At 41.6% G+C, this 15,922-nt stretch overlaps 1 protein-coding gene across 1 annotated transcript in view; it reads right to left on the minus strand.

The window, feature by feature from the left end:
• Positions 1–695: 695 nt before the first annotated feature.
• The window catches only part of PCDH11X (protocadherin 11 X-linked), a 747,920-nt gene continuing 732,693 nt past the window's right edge, over positions 696–15,922 (minus strand). The window contains exon 9 of the mRNA XM_032228039.1: positions 696–1,282. Coding sequence (XP_032083930.1) covers positions 888–1,282 — 395 coding nt within the window. The 3' untranslated portion in view covers positions 696–887. The remainder of the gene's footprint in view (positions 1,283–15,922) is intronic.

Genomic DNA, 15,922 nt, shown 5'->3' on the forward strand with positions numbered 1-15,922 from the left:
ACAGTTCTGTGGGCGTGGCTTGGTGGGCGTGGCAGGGGAAGGATACTGCAAAATCTCCATTCCCTCCCCACTGGGACCAGCCAGAGGCGGTATTTGCTGGTTCTCCAAATTACTCACAATTTCCGCTACTGGTTCTCCCGAACCTGTTAAAACCTGCTGAATTTTCTCCCTGTATAGAACAGTTTGTTATCGATTAACTTTGGGCCACCCTTTACCATATTAGATATCATGGAAGCAGGTAGCATTGTGCTCTGCAAGAGGAAATATTGATATTTTAGCTCCCTTTTCACAAGGCTATCCCATTGCAACTCTAGCCAGCATAAATGAGATCAGGGGAGTTTCCTGTTCAGATAACCTGAGGCAAGTTTACATCATAGTATATGCTAATAAATAGTTTGCTTGTATCATGTACAAGATGACTGGATGACTTGAAAACAAAACAAAACAAAAAAGCCATTCTGACATTTTCTCTCTTTCGTCATCATGCAGTAGACCTCACTCCCAAACATAATTCCATTTCTACCCCAGGAGACCAACTCTTTAACATCTGATGACAGCAACTCTTGGGGTGGTGGGGAGGAAATCACACACTTTTGTTTCTCTTGCCAATATTCCTTTGTGGTTGGTTGGGGTTTTTTTTGTTTTTTTTACTTTTCTTTTTGTGATGTTTGTTTGCATAATTGTTTCTGAGTGAGGAAGCTGAATTTCCTTCCAACTCTTATTGTTAAGAACTCAGCCTTTTCAGCTTGGGTTCGGAATTCTATATACATCAATAGCCACAAACCTAAGGAGCTTTGCATACAAATAAAAATCGTGTTAAGCTGTGACTATGTACACTCACACGTTTAAAGCCCAAAATAGCCTTTTGCTTTGTCAAGATATGCCTTTTATAGCTGGTGCTCATGGATCAGAGTGGTGCTGCTTCCAGAGGCAGGCACGGCCTGGGCAGGAGGTATGAAATTTGCCAGGGGGATGAGTTTGAGCGTGTCTTCCGTGGTGCAGAGTTTATCGCAGGCATTGTAGAACTGAGGCTTCGGTCCCCCTTGGCCTTTCTCTGTATCCTCCTTGGAACTGGCCCGCCCGAGGGTGTGTCTTCCTTCCGAGATGGCTCCTCGCACCCATCCCTGCTGGAAGCCAAAAGCTGGCAAAGGGGGATTGGATTGCTGGTACTGTGTCAACGAAGGAGGCATCCAGCAATTGTCAGAATGGCCAAGGATGAGGCATTCCTGCGTGCAGGTTTCAGAAGCTTCGGCGAGAGCCTTTTGGAGGTTCACCTCAATAGCTTCAAGGAAAGAGAGAGAACGAGAAGGTTAGGCATCAAGGAAAACAACCACTTCCTCTGGTATATTCAAAGTACAACATGGTTTTACTTGAAAAAGAGCAAAGAGGCTGGCTTAGGGTAGAAATAGCAATAGCACTTAGACTCATATACCACTTCACAGTGCTTTGCAACCTTCTCTAAGTGAGTTTACGGAGTCAGCCCATTGCCCCCAACAATCTGGGTCCTTATTTTACCCATCTCAGAAGGATGGAAGGTTGAGTCAACCTTGAACCAGTGAGGATCAAACTCCTAGCAGTGGGCAGAGTTAGCAATAGCACTTAGACTTATACACTTCACAGTATATAAGACTGTGCTTCACAACCCTCTCTAAGCAGGAAGGATGGAAGGCTGAGTCAATCTTGAACCAGTGAGAATCAAACTCCTCGCAGTGGGCAGAGTTAGCAATAGCACTTAGACTTATACACTTCACAGTATATAAGACTGTGCTTCACAACCCTCTCTAAGCAGGAAGGATGGAAGGCTGAGTCAATCTTGAACCAGTGAGAATCAAACTCCTAGCAGTGGGCAGAGTTAGCAATAGCACTTAGACGTATACACTTCACAGTATATAAGTCTGTGCTTCACAACCCTCTCTAAGCAGGAAGGATGGAAGGCTGAGTCAACCTTGAACCAGTGAGAACCAGTGTTTTCCCAAAGTGTTTTGTTCTGAACTGCTTGAGTCATTTGTAAATGGATCCTGGCCCATTATTAAGAGCTTTGAGAGGACACCTTAAAGGCACCTGATTCCTGCTTTAGACAACAAAGCCTTAGTAATATTTTAGCTACTCCGAGTAGCTGGACTGGACCAGCATACAAATTCAGCAGGCCAGAAAGTAATAAATAAATGAATGACTGTTCTTGAATGATTGAAGTAAGAGCACCATAAAGAACCGAATTAACAGAGCTAATTTGAGGAACAGATTGCAAAGATGGGACACTTTCTAGTTTCTGCATTTAGGGAAAAGGGGGGAGGCAAGGTTTCAAACCTCAGCTTATTTTATTAGCGTATATTAGTTGCCATCAGGTATAATTGGAATGCAAAAAGTGTTGCTGTACTGAGGGGAAAGAAGTAAAGACTCAGTGGTATGAAATATTACCTTTTTGAACAGTGAAATAAGCAGCATTGAAATCACATTCATCAACACCTGGCTGACACTAACATGAGAAGTGGGGATGAGCCTCTATGAATATTCACCAAATACGGTATCTTTAGTATCTGCTGTGTAATGCATCTTCTTTCTTTTGGTGCATAATCTACTTCTCTTCCCTGCTCCCTTACCAAGTTTTGTTATCCTGTTATTCGTTGCCTGCTTACCTTTCTGGAATAGCAATTCTGCCACCAAATTAAAATGATATTGTCTCCCATATAGAAACAACAGGGTGAAAACCGTTTCACTAACTGAACACACCTTGGTGCTGTTTTTTGTGTCTCTGAACGTACGAGTGGGTGTTTGTGTTTCCCCCCAAATCATTTTTTTTTTTTACTAATATCCACACCTTCCCCTCATATATGCATTTTGGTATGGATCTTTTGGCATCGCACGCTTCAAAGAAGGTTTGTATATTGATTTAAGAATGTTGAATTATGCAATGCAAGTTGGGATAAAAACTTCTACCTCCTGTGCTAAGATTTGCCCCTTCTTCTACTCCAGGTAGGATATGTAGGGGGCGGGGGGGATGGGAGTTTCAGAAGCTGAGAAATAAGCTAAAGCGTTTGAAAACTAACCAATCGAATTCAGGCTTGAGAGAACACCGAATAATTGTAGGAACTTGATTGTGCAGGATTTGGGTTTGACTAGTCTAAAGAAAAGAAGAATTACGAGTGACATGATAGCAGTCTTCCTTTATTTGAAGGGCTGCCCCAAAGAAGAGGGGGTCATATTATTCTACAAAAGCACCCGAAGGCAGGACAAGAAACAATGTGTCAGGCCTGCATTTATGTTCCTTTTAGAATTTTGGCCTGCCACACTTTCTCTTATTTCATTATGCTGTTTCTTTAGTATAGTTGATGGGAGGGGGGAATACACAGGAGTAGGATTGTGGAATGTATTGTTTTTCATTCTTTACTAGAAGCCAAGGTCATCCTTTGTCTCCGTGTTCTTTGACACCTGGCGGGAAGCAGCTGGGTGTGGATGCCAGCGTGGAAGAAGAAGATTGGACCATGTGATGGATTATGGGTGTGGGGACAAGATCATGAACTTTTAACTTGGAGGAATTCTGATGTCATTTCCAGTATTGGGATTAACACAGATGTGCCTAAGATGTCTGCTTTATTAAATTGGAACCAAAAGGATTGTTTTGCCTTGGACTCTGATTTAATTCTACATGATACTAGGAACGCTGACACAATGGTTGGAAACTTATCAAAGAGAGAAGCAACCTGGACTTAAGGAGAAACTTCCTAACAGTGAAGACAATTAACCAGTGGAATAGCTTGCCATCTTATCTCCTGATCCAACCTCAATATTTACGTATTTGCTGCCTCCTGGACTTTTCAATTCATTGTGAACAACTGTTCTGACCTAGGCTTCTCCAAAAAGCACGAAGCAGATTCCTGGTCCCGACAAAACCCCTTTTATTAAATGAATGTGAATTCCTCTCATTCACATTCAGCAAAGGCTTGGTAAACAGTCTTTCAAAAATGAAGTTATGACCACGGATTTTACCTAGCTTGGAAAGCTGCCATGTAAATATTTTCCAAATGCAGTGCTATGGAAGGAAAGACTGGGCACAGAGTCTCTGGGATTCACGGACAGATCTTCACACTCCTGAAATGAATGAACGAATGAATTGTTTCCGGCAAAAGCCCACTCCCCTTTTGCTCCTCTTTTATTTCCTATGGGAGGGGCCATTTACCATCCACCTGTGGCTTTACTCCCAAGTCAACCTGATTTATTAGCTGTTCTTGTCTTCTGGCAACTCTGTGCATCTGTACACTGGGAACAGGCTCCACCTGTTCCTCTGCCTCACTGCTGTTTAGCTCCAAAGGCAGCTGAGAACTGTCAGATGGCCTCGTTCCCTTCTCTGCTTTCAACACAGAGCCTCGTCTGAGCCTTCCCCAGCCTCCAGGACTGGCCCATGTTCCTCCCAACCTCCCCACTGTCCAACTCTGCTGCCAGCTCCGCTAGCTGCTAGAAGACCACTACACCAACATTTACACTTTGATTTTACCATACTTTAGATCAATAAGGTAAATAGGCCTGAAAAAATCGAAGTCTTCAGTAGCAACGATAAGACGGTTCTGAAAGCCTAAAAAGTTACTAACTTTCAATCTTATTTTTTTTATTTTCTTTTTATGTATAATCTTTACTGAAGGTTTTTTTTTTTGCCATGAATAAAAGATAAACATAAGAAGTTACATAAAAAGGAGAGTTAAGAAAAAAAAAGATAAAAGAAAAAGTGTGAGACGGAGTACGAATAAAGAAAGAAAAAAAGAAACAATAATTAAAGAAGCGATGTCTGATCTTCTTAACAGCAATTATGAACCAACTTATTATCTCTCCTCCCTTTCTTAGATTATATTACATAGTTCCTCTCTGTCCCATATTCAACCCTTTAAATCACCATAATTTTGAGACCAGAATTTTGGTCACTAAGCAATTGGTTTTTTTTAAAGGAGTTATCACATAACTGGACTCAATTTCATGGCATTTTTTCTTTCATTTATTAAACTCATATACCATCCATCTCACCTAGACGTGACTCTAAGCAGCTTACAACCCAGGAGTGGGTTTCAACCACTTCACGGCGGTCCCCGCGAACCGGTTGGTCGGCGAACCCGGAAGTAAATAACTTCCGGGAACAGCAAAGGGCCCACCCGCCCGCCTGCGCTCCTTACCGGTCTTTGAAGGCTTCTGCGCTTCCACACAGGCGCATGGCACATACAGCCCCTGCGCGATTCTCCGCGAGCAGCTGGATGGCACATACAGCGCCTGCGTGAGTCTCCGTGAGCAGCTGGAGCATCGCGCAGGCGCTAAGACGCATGCGTGAACTGCGCACGTGCACAAGGACGCCGCCGGTCCCGTTCCAACTGAACCCACCACTGTTACAACCTATAGTCATTAAGTGAATCATGTCATCATTAGCTGAATCTAGCTGCTCCAATTGATGCTGCTTGTCAGAAGATGGCTGGGAATGTGGTTAAGTTACAATCACCACTTACACCACATTGCTGCAACGGTTGTAAATACCAGCCCATTGCCAAGGGCCCAAACTGCGATCAGTTGGCTGCAGTGGAGTGCAATACCCGTAACTTTGGGAATGGATTGTAACTTTTTCTCAGGCCATGGTAACTTGGAACTGTTAATTAAACAGATGGTAATAAGTCAAGGAATGACCTGTAAGCCAACCTGCCATAGTCTGGGGTTGTACTGGAATGGGGAAACGCTACATGTCTTAAACTCAACAATACCATCATGCCAGTGGTGGGTTTCAAATTTTTTTAGAACCTCTTCTGTATGTGGCCTATTTTATGGGAGTGGCTTGCCGGCTATGTGACCGGGCGGGAGCGGCTTGCCAGTCATGTGACTGGGTGGGTGTGGCCAACTTGTAAAATGTGGTGAAACTCACTTAACAACGCTCTTGCTTAGCAACCAAAATGTTGGCTCAGAAACTCTGGCATTTGAAGCACACAAGTTTTAAAGCTGTCAAGTTACAAGACCCTTGCACCCCTAACCCTTTAGAAAAAAAACCCCCAGGGGTATTCAAACTTGACAGATTTAAGACTTGTGGACTTCAACTCCCAGAATTCCTCCTCTCGCTCTTCATCTTGATGATATGCGGACAGGTTGGGGGAGGGAGCTGGAATCGGTTCTAAACGTCACGGTAGATTTGTGGAACCTCTTCTATAGAAGAGGTTAGAACCAGCAGGAACCCACCCCTGCATCATGCCTTTGATTCTATTTTTCTTATAAGTGATTTACATGTCACCAGAATGAGTGTTGATCTTGTTTTGTAGAGAACAATTAATGTTCAGATGTTCGCAATCTGAATTTATACCCTCGCTTCTTTTCCTAATCAATTTTAAACAAAACCAACATTATTTGAAGACCAGAGTTTGGGACAGTCGGTGCTGGTTTAATTGAAGTCTATCCAAGTCTTGACCAAAATAAAACCAGAAGGGGATGTATTTCTTTATCTTTTTAAATTTTATTTGCCACCTATATCACTGCGAGGGTGCTGGAGGTGGCTCAGCTCAACTCAATTCTACTTACTCAACTTACAGCCATAATTGAGCCTAGAATTTCTGTTGCTAAGTGAGAAATTTGTAAAGTGAATTTTCCCCCATTTTACAACTTTTTCTGGCCACATTGGTTAGGTGGATCATTGCAGTTGTTAATTATTAACATGGTTGTGAAATGAATCGGGCTTCCCCATTGACTTTACTTTTCAGAAGTTTGCAAAATAATAATGGTGTGACCCAAGGACACTACGACCATTGTAAATATGAACCAGTTCTCAAGCATCCAGATATAAATCACATCACCACGGGGATGCTGCAATGCTCGTAAGTGTGAAAAATGGCCATAAGTCACTTTTTGCAGTGTCATGGTAACTCCGAACACTCACTAAATGTACTGCTGTGAGTTGAGGACTCTTGTCAGGTTTCCAAAAAAATGCCCTAATTGATTCATGAGTCCTGAGCCAAATTTCAAAAGAGAATTAATTGTTTATTAGCAGCATTTGTTTTGGCAAGGCATTTTTGCAGTCAGGTCTGAGCCTTATTTGAATTGCAGCTGAACTTTACCCCTGTTCCTTCCCTCCTCTCAGTCTGTGTCATAAATCACATTCCCCAATGAGTGTACCCCTCCCAGGTCTGCTGAAGTAATGGAGATATGACTCTAGCCGAAGGTACGCACAGAATGCGCTCCCTCCATTTCCTAAACAGGACAACTTTAGGAGTTGACAGATTACTTATACTCCTGAATGGGAGTTTACAATAATCTATGACACACTCTTAAAATAGTATCCCATTAAGGAAATTTCCATCATTGTGCCCCAATATTCTGTTTGATTTTTTTTTTCTCCCCATACCCATATTTCCCCAAATATAAGATCGGGTCTTATATTAATTTTTGCTCCAAAAGATGCATTAGGGCTTTTTTTCCCCAGTCAAGTTTTATTTTTCAGGGAAATATGGTAACTAAATGCATCCCTCTGGCTGACAATCTTAACTGGGGCTTATTGTTGGGGTAGGGCTTATATTATAAGCATCCTGAAAAATCATGCTAGGACTTATTTTCTGGTTAGGTCTTATTTTAGGGGGAACAGGGTATTTTCCAGTAGTGGGATTCAGCCAGTTCACACCTATTCGGGAGAACCGGTTGGTAACTTTCTAAGCAGTTCGGAGAACCGGTTGTTGGAAGAAATCTCCTTTTGTTTTTTTCCACTTTACAGGGCTAATCCTGTAAGGAAGGCAGGAAGGAAACATTCTGGTGTTGTTTCTAGCCTAATCTTTATTGCCCTGCTTATAGAAACTGCCTTTCTGGTTAACCCTTATTACATTGTAACAGCTAAGGTGAAGCGACCATCAACGTGAGTGATGTTGAGTTGGCCATGCCCACCCAGTCACATGACCACCAAGCCCCACCTACCCTGCTGATCATTAGGGCAGAGAACCGGTTGTTAAATTATTTGAATCCCACCACTGGTATTTTCCCAAAACAGTACATATATGACTAGCTAGCTAGCAGGGTCAGCCTCATTCTGTGGACCGCGAGAAGTGTTTTTCGGTTGCGGAAACATTTCTTATTTAATAGCTATAGTAGGTGCCTTGTAACGTCATCGTCTCAGTGGAAACTTATTCAAATGATGCTGACAACAAGCTTAAATGGCTCGCGTTGGCCAATAGCTAATACCAAATGTATTGGTGGTTTGCTAGAGGTTGTATTTCTGACTAGGCAGGAAGTAAGGTCTAATGTGAGAAAATTAGGGCCTGGAATTACCCCTGGTGGTCTCAAATAGTCACTTGGGTCTCATAATTTGAGCAGCTTTAGCTTTGTAAGAGACCCAGAATGACGGTAACAACGAAGAACAAAGTACTGTAGGAATCGTCTGTTAGTGTAAGTCGGTTTTCTTTAATGAGGTCAGTTCCTTGACACTTTTATACAAGGAATCTCTTAAAATTATCACTATTATAATATACTCTACTAGGGTGCTTTCTTTTTTCTATTGGAAGGGGGTTTGAATAATAAAAGACCTTGGGGAGCAGATTGCTATGAATATTTTAGGGTTTCGATATAGGTTTAAATACATTTGAGGGGGGGAATGTAGGATTGTGATTAAAAGTTTCAAAGCTTCGTTGCTCTTTAATCATCAACACAAGTAGAATACTGTTAACTGTTTGGCTTATTAGCAAGAACATGTACACACACACACATACAAACACAAGACAATTGATTTGGATTTCTATTAAGGGGAAAAATACATTCTTCGTTCAAAAGGGTGTGTTCAATTAATATAACCTCTAATGCCTTTTCTTTGTACCACTGAACAACACAGTTAATTTTTTTTTCCTCTTCTTCTAGGAATAGCATAAGAGTGAATTTCTTGGAATTTTTACTTAGAATCCCCTTTGGGGATAACATGAAAAACATTTCTTTCCTCTTGAATCTTTAAATATTTAAATCAGCAAGGGTAATGAATGGTTCCACTTTTTTTTCTCCAGATAATTTGATGCATAATCCTAGGCCCTACAGTAGCAGAAGCATCAGTAAAAAGATGGCGTATTTCATTTGATTGTAGGTATAAATAACAACGACTTTCATTTAATATTTAATTAGCTGCCTCACTTTTGAACTGCTCCAACCTAAAACATTGATGGAGACCTTCTTTTATTTAACAAGCCCATATCCAGTTACGGCACTGTGACTTTTAGTTTCAAAATGAGACAATTTTTTTTTTTTAATATAAAGGGCCATTTAAAAAAATCAAATATCAACAAGGACATTTCTAAGAGTTCCTTCTAGTAACTTGAACCATAATTGAAATGGCCTTGTTACAAAAGGTGGTTTAATGTATTTCCCATGGAGAAAGCTATTATATTAGCTCACCATTATAAAACTTTCAAGCAGTTTGCATACATATGGTATACATGCCTGAGTCGAAAGCACTCAGGGATGTATAAGAAAACTGATAAAAATTGTATCTTCATGATGGAGCTTGACAAAAGTTTTACAATACAGAGTCAACAGAATTCTTGGTCAGGGTGAACTGGCAGTGTGATAATATTCCCCTGCAGGCGTGCCCAGGTGTTTGCAAAAGCTGTTAAAAATGTGAAGAGCCTGTGAAGAAAACATCAACAAATATCTTTTGACTCTTGGCTTTGACTATGGAAGAAACTGTGTCTCCTACCGTGTTTCTCTGAAAATACGACAGGGTCTTATTTTCTTTGGATCCCTGCAATAAGCACTTGGCCTTATTTTCAGGGAGGTCTTATTATTTTTGAGGTGCAGGAGGCCCCTTAACCTCGGCCCGCGGCCTGCAGATCAGCTGATCCAGAGAGGGCCAGAAGTTCTGTCTCTGTTTCTGTCACACTCTTGTCAGCCCTATCGTCACTGGGTCTGCTGCTCTTTTTGCGACCGCCACCAAGAGAAGGGGCGTGGTAGCTAGGGTTTGAGGGAGCGGCCTCTGCGAGGATGTTCTCTGTGGATGGCAGGCACATGTGGCACACGTTTCCCCCTTCCCCTCAGGAAATTAGATTTAGATTTAGATTTATTTTATTTGTATGCCGCCCTTTTCCGAGAGGGACTCAGGGCGGCGAACAACTCAAGGGGGGGAAGGGAACATAGAACACAATACAAATAATTAAAATAACCAAGAATCACAACAGCCACACAGGTCGAGAGGGGAGGGGAATTCGTCAACCCCAGGCCTGCCGGCACAGCCAGGTTTTGACGGCTTTCCGGAAGGCCTGGAGAGAGGTGAGGGTCCAAATCTCTGCGGGGAGTTCGTTCCAAAGGGCCGGAGCTGCCACAGAGAAGGCCCTCCCCCGGGTGGTAGCCAGATGGGATTGGCTGGTGGACGGAACCTGGAGGAGGCTGACCCTGTGTGATCTAATGGGTCTTTGGGAGGTAATTGGCAGCAGGCGGTCTCTCAAGTACCCAGGTCCAATACCATGAAGGGCTTTATAAGTTACGACTAGCACTTTGAAGTGTATCCGGAGACTGATCGGTAACCAGTGCAGCTCGCGGAGGATAGGTGTAACGTGGGTGTACCGAGGTGTACCCACAATTGCTCACGCGGCTGCATTCTGGAATGGTGGGGACCTGCTGCGCATGCATTTAAATATTTTAGAGGAGGGCTTATTTTTGGGGAGGGTTTATTTTGGTGCATACACTCAAAAGCCCAATTGGGCTTATTATCTGGGGAGGTCTTATTTTCAGGAAAACAGGATATGTAGGGTAAAGTTCTTCCCTAGTGAAAATTCATGCTACTTCCTACAGACCTAATTCTCATCCCTTTACTCTCTTCTCAGCAAAAAAAGGAAAGAAAGTAAAACAGAATGACTGAAGTCCAGATGAGATGGAGGAGCGAATTAATGTGTCCCCATGCTTCATTCCCAGAAATGACCGTGATAGCTCTATGGCTCTCATAATAATGCAATTTCTCCATCCTCAGTCAAGGAACCTTTGCCCAACTGAATTCTGTATCTAGTCCAACATTCTGTGGGACAGAAAGCAAAACAGAAGAATGAGGAAGTTTTCACAGACTTGGAGAGAGAATCATGGTGAGAAGGGAATGCTTCCAAGATCTTGAATACTGGAAATATAAGGCAACCTCATCATTATTTTTGCTTCCTTTTGGGCAACATGTCCTCTTGATCCCTATGTTGCACTATAAGGTCAACCACACAAGGTCTTCAAAAACACTGTGAAAAAAACCCTATGCCATTGTGAAATTCAGCCAAGAAGATGCAGCTGTGACAGAACCTTATGGTGAGCCTTGTGCTATGAAGCTTTGAACACAGGCACTGCCAAAAACTTAGAGAAAACCGTTAAGGCCCACAATGTCTAAAATAATGGACTTCTAGGGCCTCCATTGTGCTAGACTTCACACTTCCAGATTGGAACTGCTATCACCTCCATGTCCACAGATGAACTATACAACGCTGTGTCTTCTTTCAACCCAAAGGACTATCATATTTGAAACACAATCAAGTCATCGGCACAAAAGATGCAGCTGCCAAAAAGCCAACACAGCCAACACTGTTTCCAGCCCCCAGAAACCCGGGAAGCCATTTTCACCTTCCCAGAGGCTCAAGAAAAAGCCTCCGGAGCAGTGGTGGGTTTCAAAAAATTTTGGAACCTCTTCTGCAGGTGTGGCCTGCTTTCTGGGTCCATTGGTGGAACCTCTCCTAACCGGTTCGGTAGATTTGACAAACTGGTTCTACCGAATAGGTGCGAACTGGTAGGAACCCACCTCTGCTCCGGAGCATGGGGAGGGCAACACCCCCCACACACATATACACTGTGGTGCAGGAGGCTGACCATGCCCATCCAGCAACTGAGCAGAGAACCCCTTGCAAAAAATTTTGAAGCCCACCCCTGCCTCAACCAGTGGTGTGATTCCATCCCTTCATTAACCAAGCATTTAAGAATCCATCAATACCAATTACACAGTGGAATACTCTTTAAAGTTTCATTATTTATTTGTTCACTAGAAATTGGCCATGTGGTTTCATGATTGAGGCCCCAGTAGACACGTGCAGGCTTTTAATAAAAAAATTCAATTTAACCAAGGTAACAGTAGGAAAATTTCCAGGGATTCTGCAGGGAATCTCAGAAGGAAAAAAAAAATTGGTTTATTCAAAAAATAAACTCAGAAACTCAGTTTGATAGCAACTCAGCCAAGATTTTCCATAGTTGAAATCTCTTAATTTGAACATTGAAAAAAAAAATATCTTCCCACCCAAGACAGTGTTTCCCCAAATAGCATCAATTGTTTCAAGTTGTTTTTTTTATATTCCAGTGGGGTTTTTTTTGTAGAATAAACATGTAATAGAAACATTTGAAAGGGTAAAGAAAATTTCTAACAAAAGATAAAAGTTATTTCAGTGGTCATCAAAGAATGTTGACAATCCTATGCTGAATTTCTAAAAGAAATGAAATAGCGACAACACTTGGATGTGGGAGGTTTTTTAATACTCATTTTTTTGTGGTTTCCCTGATTGCTGCAATTTTAGTAACTATCCATGGAATTTCTCACTTTCTCTTCCGATGATTCACAATCTCTCAGATTTGGTCCCCTATCACTTTTTAATGAGGGGAGGGAGGGGGGGTTTCTTGAAATTAAAGCAAACATCTTTTTATACCAAAAAATTATACTTAGATTCTGTGATCTGAAATTAAGGCCTTCCGGACTTGCTTTGTGGTTTCAGAGGCAATTATGCTTTTTTTCCCCCAGATTTGTTTTAGAACTTATTTAAGCCTTGAAAGAAAGCTCAAAGCACTTCATTAAGCCACACGACAATGGGGAAAAAAATGTTGACTTCAATTAAGCTTTCAAAATACGCTATTATATTGTTACAAAAAGGCTCTTAAAAGTTTTTCTACAAAAAAATAAAAAAAAATGTGTCAATTCCAAATGCGGGAATATATGAGTGGCACATATCTGAACTGGCGAGTTTTCTAGTTTTTATTGTCATGTGATTTTTTTCAATTATTGCTACCCTCTCAAAAAAAAAAAAAGACAAAAAAAGGAATAAAAAGTAAAAGTGAAAGGAATGCAAGGAAGGACAGCACTTCTGTCCTCCAGCTAAAACCTTGAAAATCCCATAAAAAAAGGCTCATGCATTCATGCATAGTTAGTAGAGGTCAGCAGATCAAACTTATTAATGGAAAGTGCATTTTAATTCTCATAAACTCGTTGGAGGAGTTTCAATTCTCTTTTGCATATTAGGCTGCTTAATCACATCGCACAACATTAGTGGAAAAGATAGACTGGAAAAATAAGAACTAGCATCTCAGATAGGGCTTTCCAAGACAAAACCCACTTCTTTCCCATCATAAAAGTTTCCAGAAAGAATAATTCATCCATTAATTGGCTGTTGCAACCATGCCTCAAAGCTGATTAGACCCAGGGAACCCCTGGCAAGAGATCATACATCCAGATATTCTGGAACAAAAATATTTGAAAGCTTGGAACTATTGTTATGTGCATTCTCATCCAGCCATCCACTTGGGTAATAAATCTCAATCACATATACATTAGACATACTGTATATTTGAAAGTGAACACATTTATGACATATATTCATCCACCATTTTATTTTCTTAGATGATTTCTGAAGACAATAAAGCAATATTAAAGGTAAAGGTTTCCCTCACATATATACAGTATGCTAGTCGTTCCTGACTCTAAAGGTCGGTGCTCATCTCCGTTTCAAAGCCAAAGAGCCAGCACTGTCCGAAGACTTCTCTGTGGTCATGTGGCCAGCATGACTAAATGCCAAAGGCGCATGGAACGCTGTTACCTTCTCACCAAAGTGGTCCCTATTTTTCTACTTGCATTTTTTTACGTGCTTTCAAACTGCTAGGTTGGCAGAAGCTGGGACAACTAACGGGAACTCACTCCGTTACGTGACACTAGGGGATTCGAACCACTGAACTGCCGACCTTCCTGATCGACAAGCTCAGCATCTTAGCCACTGAGCCACCACGACCCTTTGCAACTTTAGATTCCCATTAAAAAATCAATTTAGGTCAGCCCGATTACTTAGCTAATGCCACGAACTCTGTTAGTGGGCACATCATCACTTCTAGCTTTACATGTCATGAATTAAAACCTACCCATACAAAAAAACCTTTTTTTTTGCTTCATCTGAATATAAACTACTCTCTGTTACCTTCAGTGTAATGGGAGAAGGTTCACCTTATGCCCCAAATAATGTTTCTCAATGCTTATAGTCATTTTTCACTAAGAATTCTTTTTGTAGACATCCGGTCTGGGATTTTTACACCAAGATTGATACCTGCAACTTTTCAGACACTTCATTCCCATACATGGGGCAGATTTCTGAGATTCGTGCTTGTAAAATATTGATCTATGTCAACTCTTTGGCAAAGCAAATCACTCATACTAGAGTTTTGTGTCTTTATGCCATGACCGTATTTGTATGAATTAATATACTATCGAAAAACAAGAGAATTGAGATTCACAGAGACAACATGACTCAACTCTGCTTGCCCTGATTCTGCCCTGTCTTTGAATGCAATGGGAACATCGAAAATAGAGCTCTTGATTTAAAGGTAAGATGCCACTTTGAACCAAGGAAGGGCATGAGTTATCAGGTCTGGCTCCAAGTTCTTAACCGAATGGCAGAGTAAGAGATACACCTGAGTTGTTGTTAGGAGGTTGTAAAAGATACTGTGTGTTTTATGACTGTAGGACAAATGAAGTTGATTGTATGTATCATTTATCGTATTTGATAATGAGAGCATTTACGGTAATGCTATCCATGGGATGTTACTACTGTAAACTAAATGAAAGGTGGAGGAGCATTGAAGCGTTTGGAATAAAGAAAATAAAGAAATGGAACTGAAGCTGTGGTGGCGCAGTGGTCAGAATGGAGTATTGCAGGCTAATTCTGCCCACAATCTGGCAGTTCGAATCTCACCAGGCTTAAGGTTGACTTGGCCTTCTATCCTTCTGAGTTTAGTAAAATAAGGACCCGGATTCTCGAAGGGCAGGGGGAATATGCTGACTTTGTAAAACACTTAGAGAAGGCTGTAAAGCACTACAGAACAGTATATAGGTTTAAGTGCTATTGGTGTTTCAGGGATTGCCCAACAGCTAAAGATGCTTTAAGGAACTGGATGTAATTTGTGCCCTTACATGCTTCAAACCAGGGTTTTTTGTGCCTACAAGTAAAACCTTCCATTCACCTCCTACTCTATTTAGTGCCATAACTGCTTTAACTAGCCCAGCCCTGTTCTGACTGAATAGAAGAAGCTTCCTACACTTGCAATTGGATGTTTACGTCCAGGAAGCACACTCAGGGCTGCCTTAACACATGGTGATGTGCATTTGCCCATGTGACCCACGAGAATAAGAGCCCCATACTAATCGGTGTATGTTAACCCTTCAATGCACTTTGTATCCTATAAATACAGCAACTGTATGGCTGACTGAATATTGTTGTGTTTTTCAAGAAGTGTCTTGTTCAAATGCTTATCATGTTGATTAGTTGCTGCTGCACAGCATGTTTTTAATGTTTCAACACCGATTTTGTTGGAAGTGCCAATAAAATAAATATATGTTTAATTTTATTGACCACTAGTGCTGATAACCCGGCTCTGCCCAGGTATTTATTTATAGGGGGAAAATGTCCGGACCAAATGTAATTTCTAATGTTGGATTTCCCCCCCCCCCCTTACCAGACAGAGCCCCCTTGTGGAGTACTGGCCATTCCATGGCAATTCCACTGCACTGTACAGTAGAAGCCATTTGAAGGCTGTATTGTAACAGAACACACACCCTGAGAGGCATGTCTTACCCCCCACAGTAAGAGAGAGTAAGTCATCTGTGTACCAAGTTTAGCTGAAATTGCTCACGACATTGCAGTGTTATGCTGGAACACACACACACATACAGAGAGAGAGA

Source organism: Thamnophis elegans, chromosome 12, assembly GCF_009769535.1.
Source record: "Thamnophis elegans isolate rThaEle1 chromosome 12, rThaEle1.pri, whole genome shotgun sequence".
Lineage (NCBI taxonomy): Eukaryota > Metazoa > Chordata > Lepidosauria > Squamata > Colubridae > Thamnophis > Thamnophis elegans.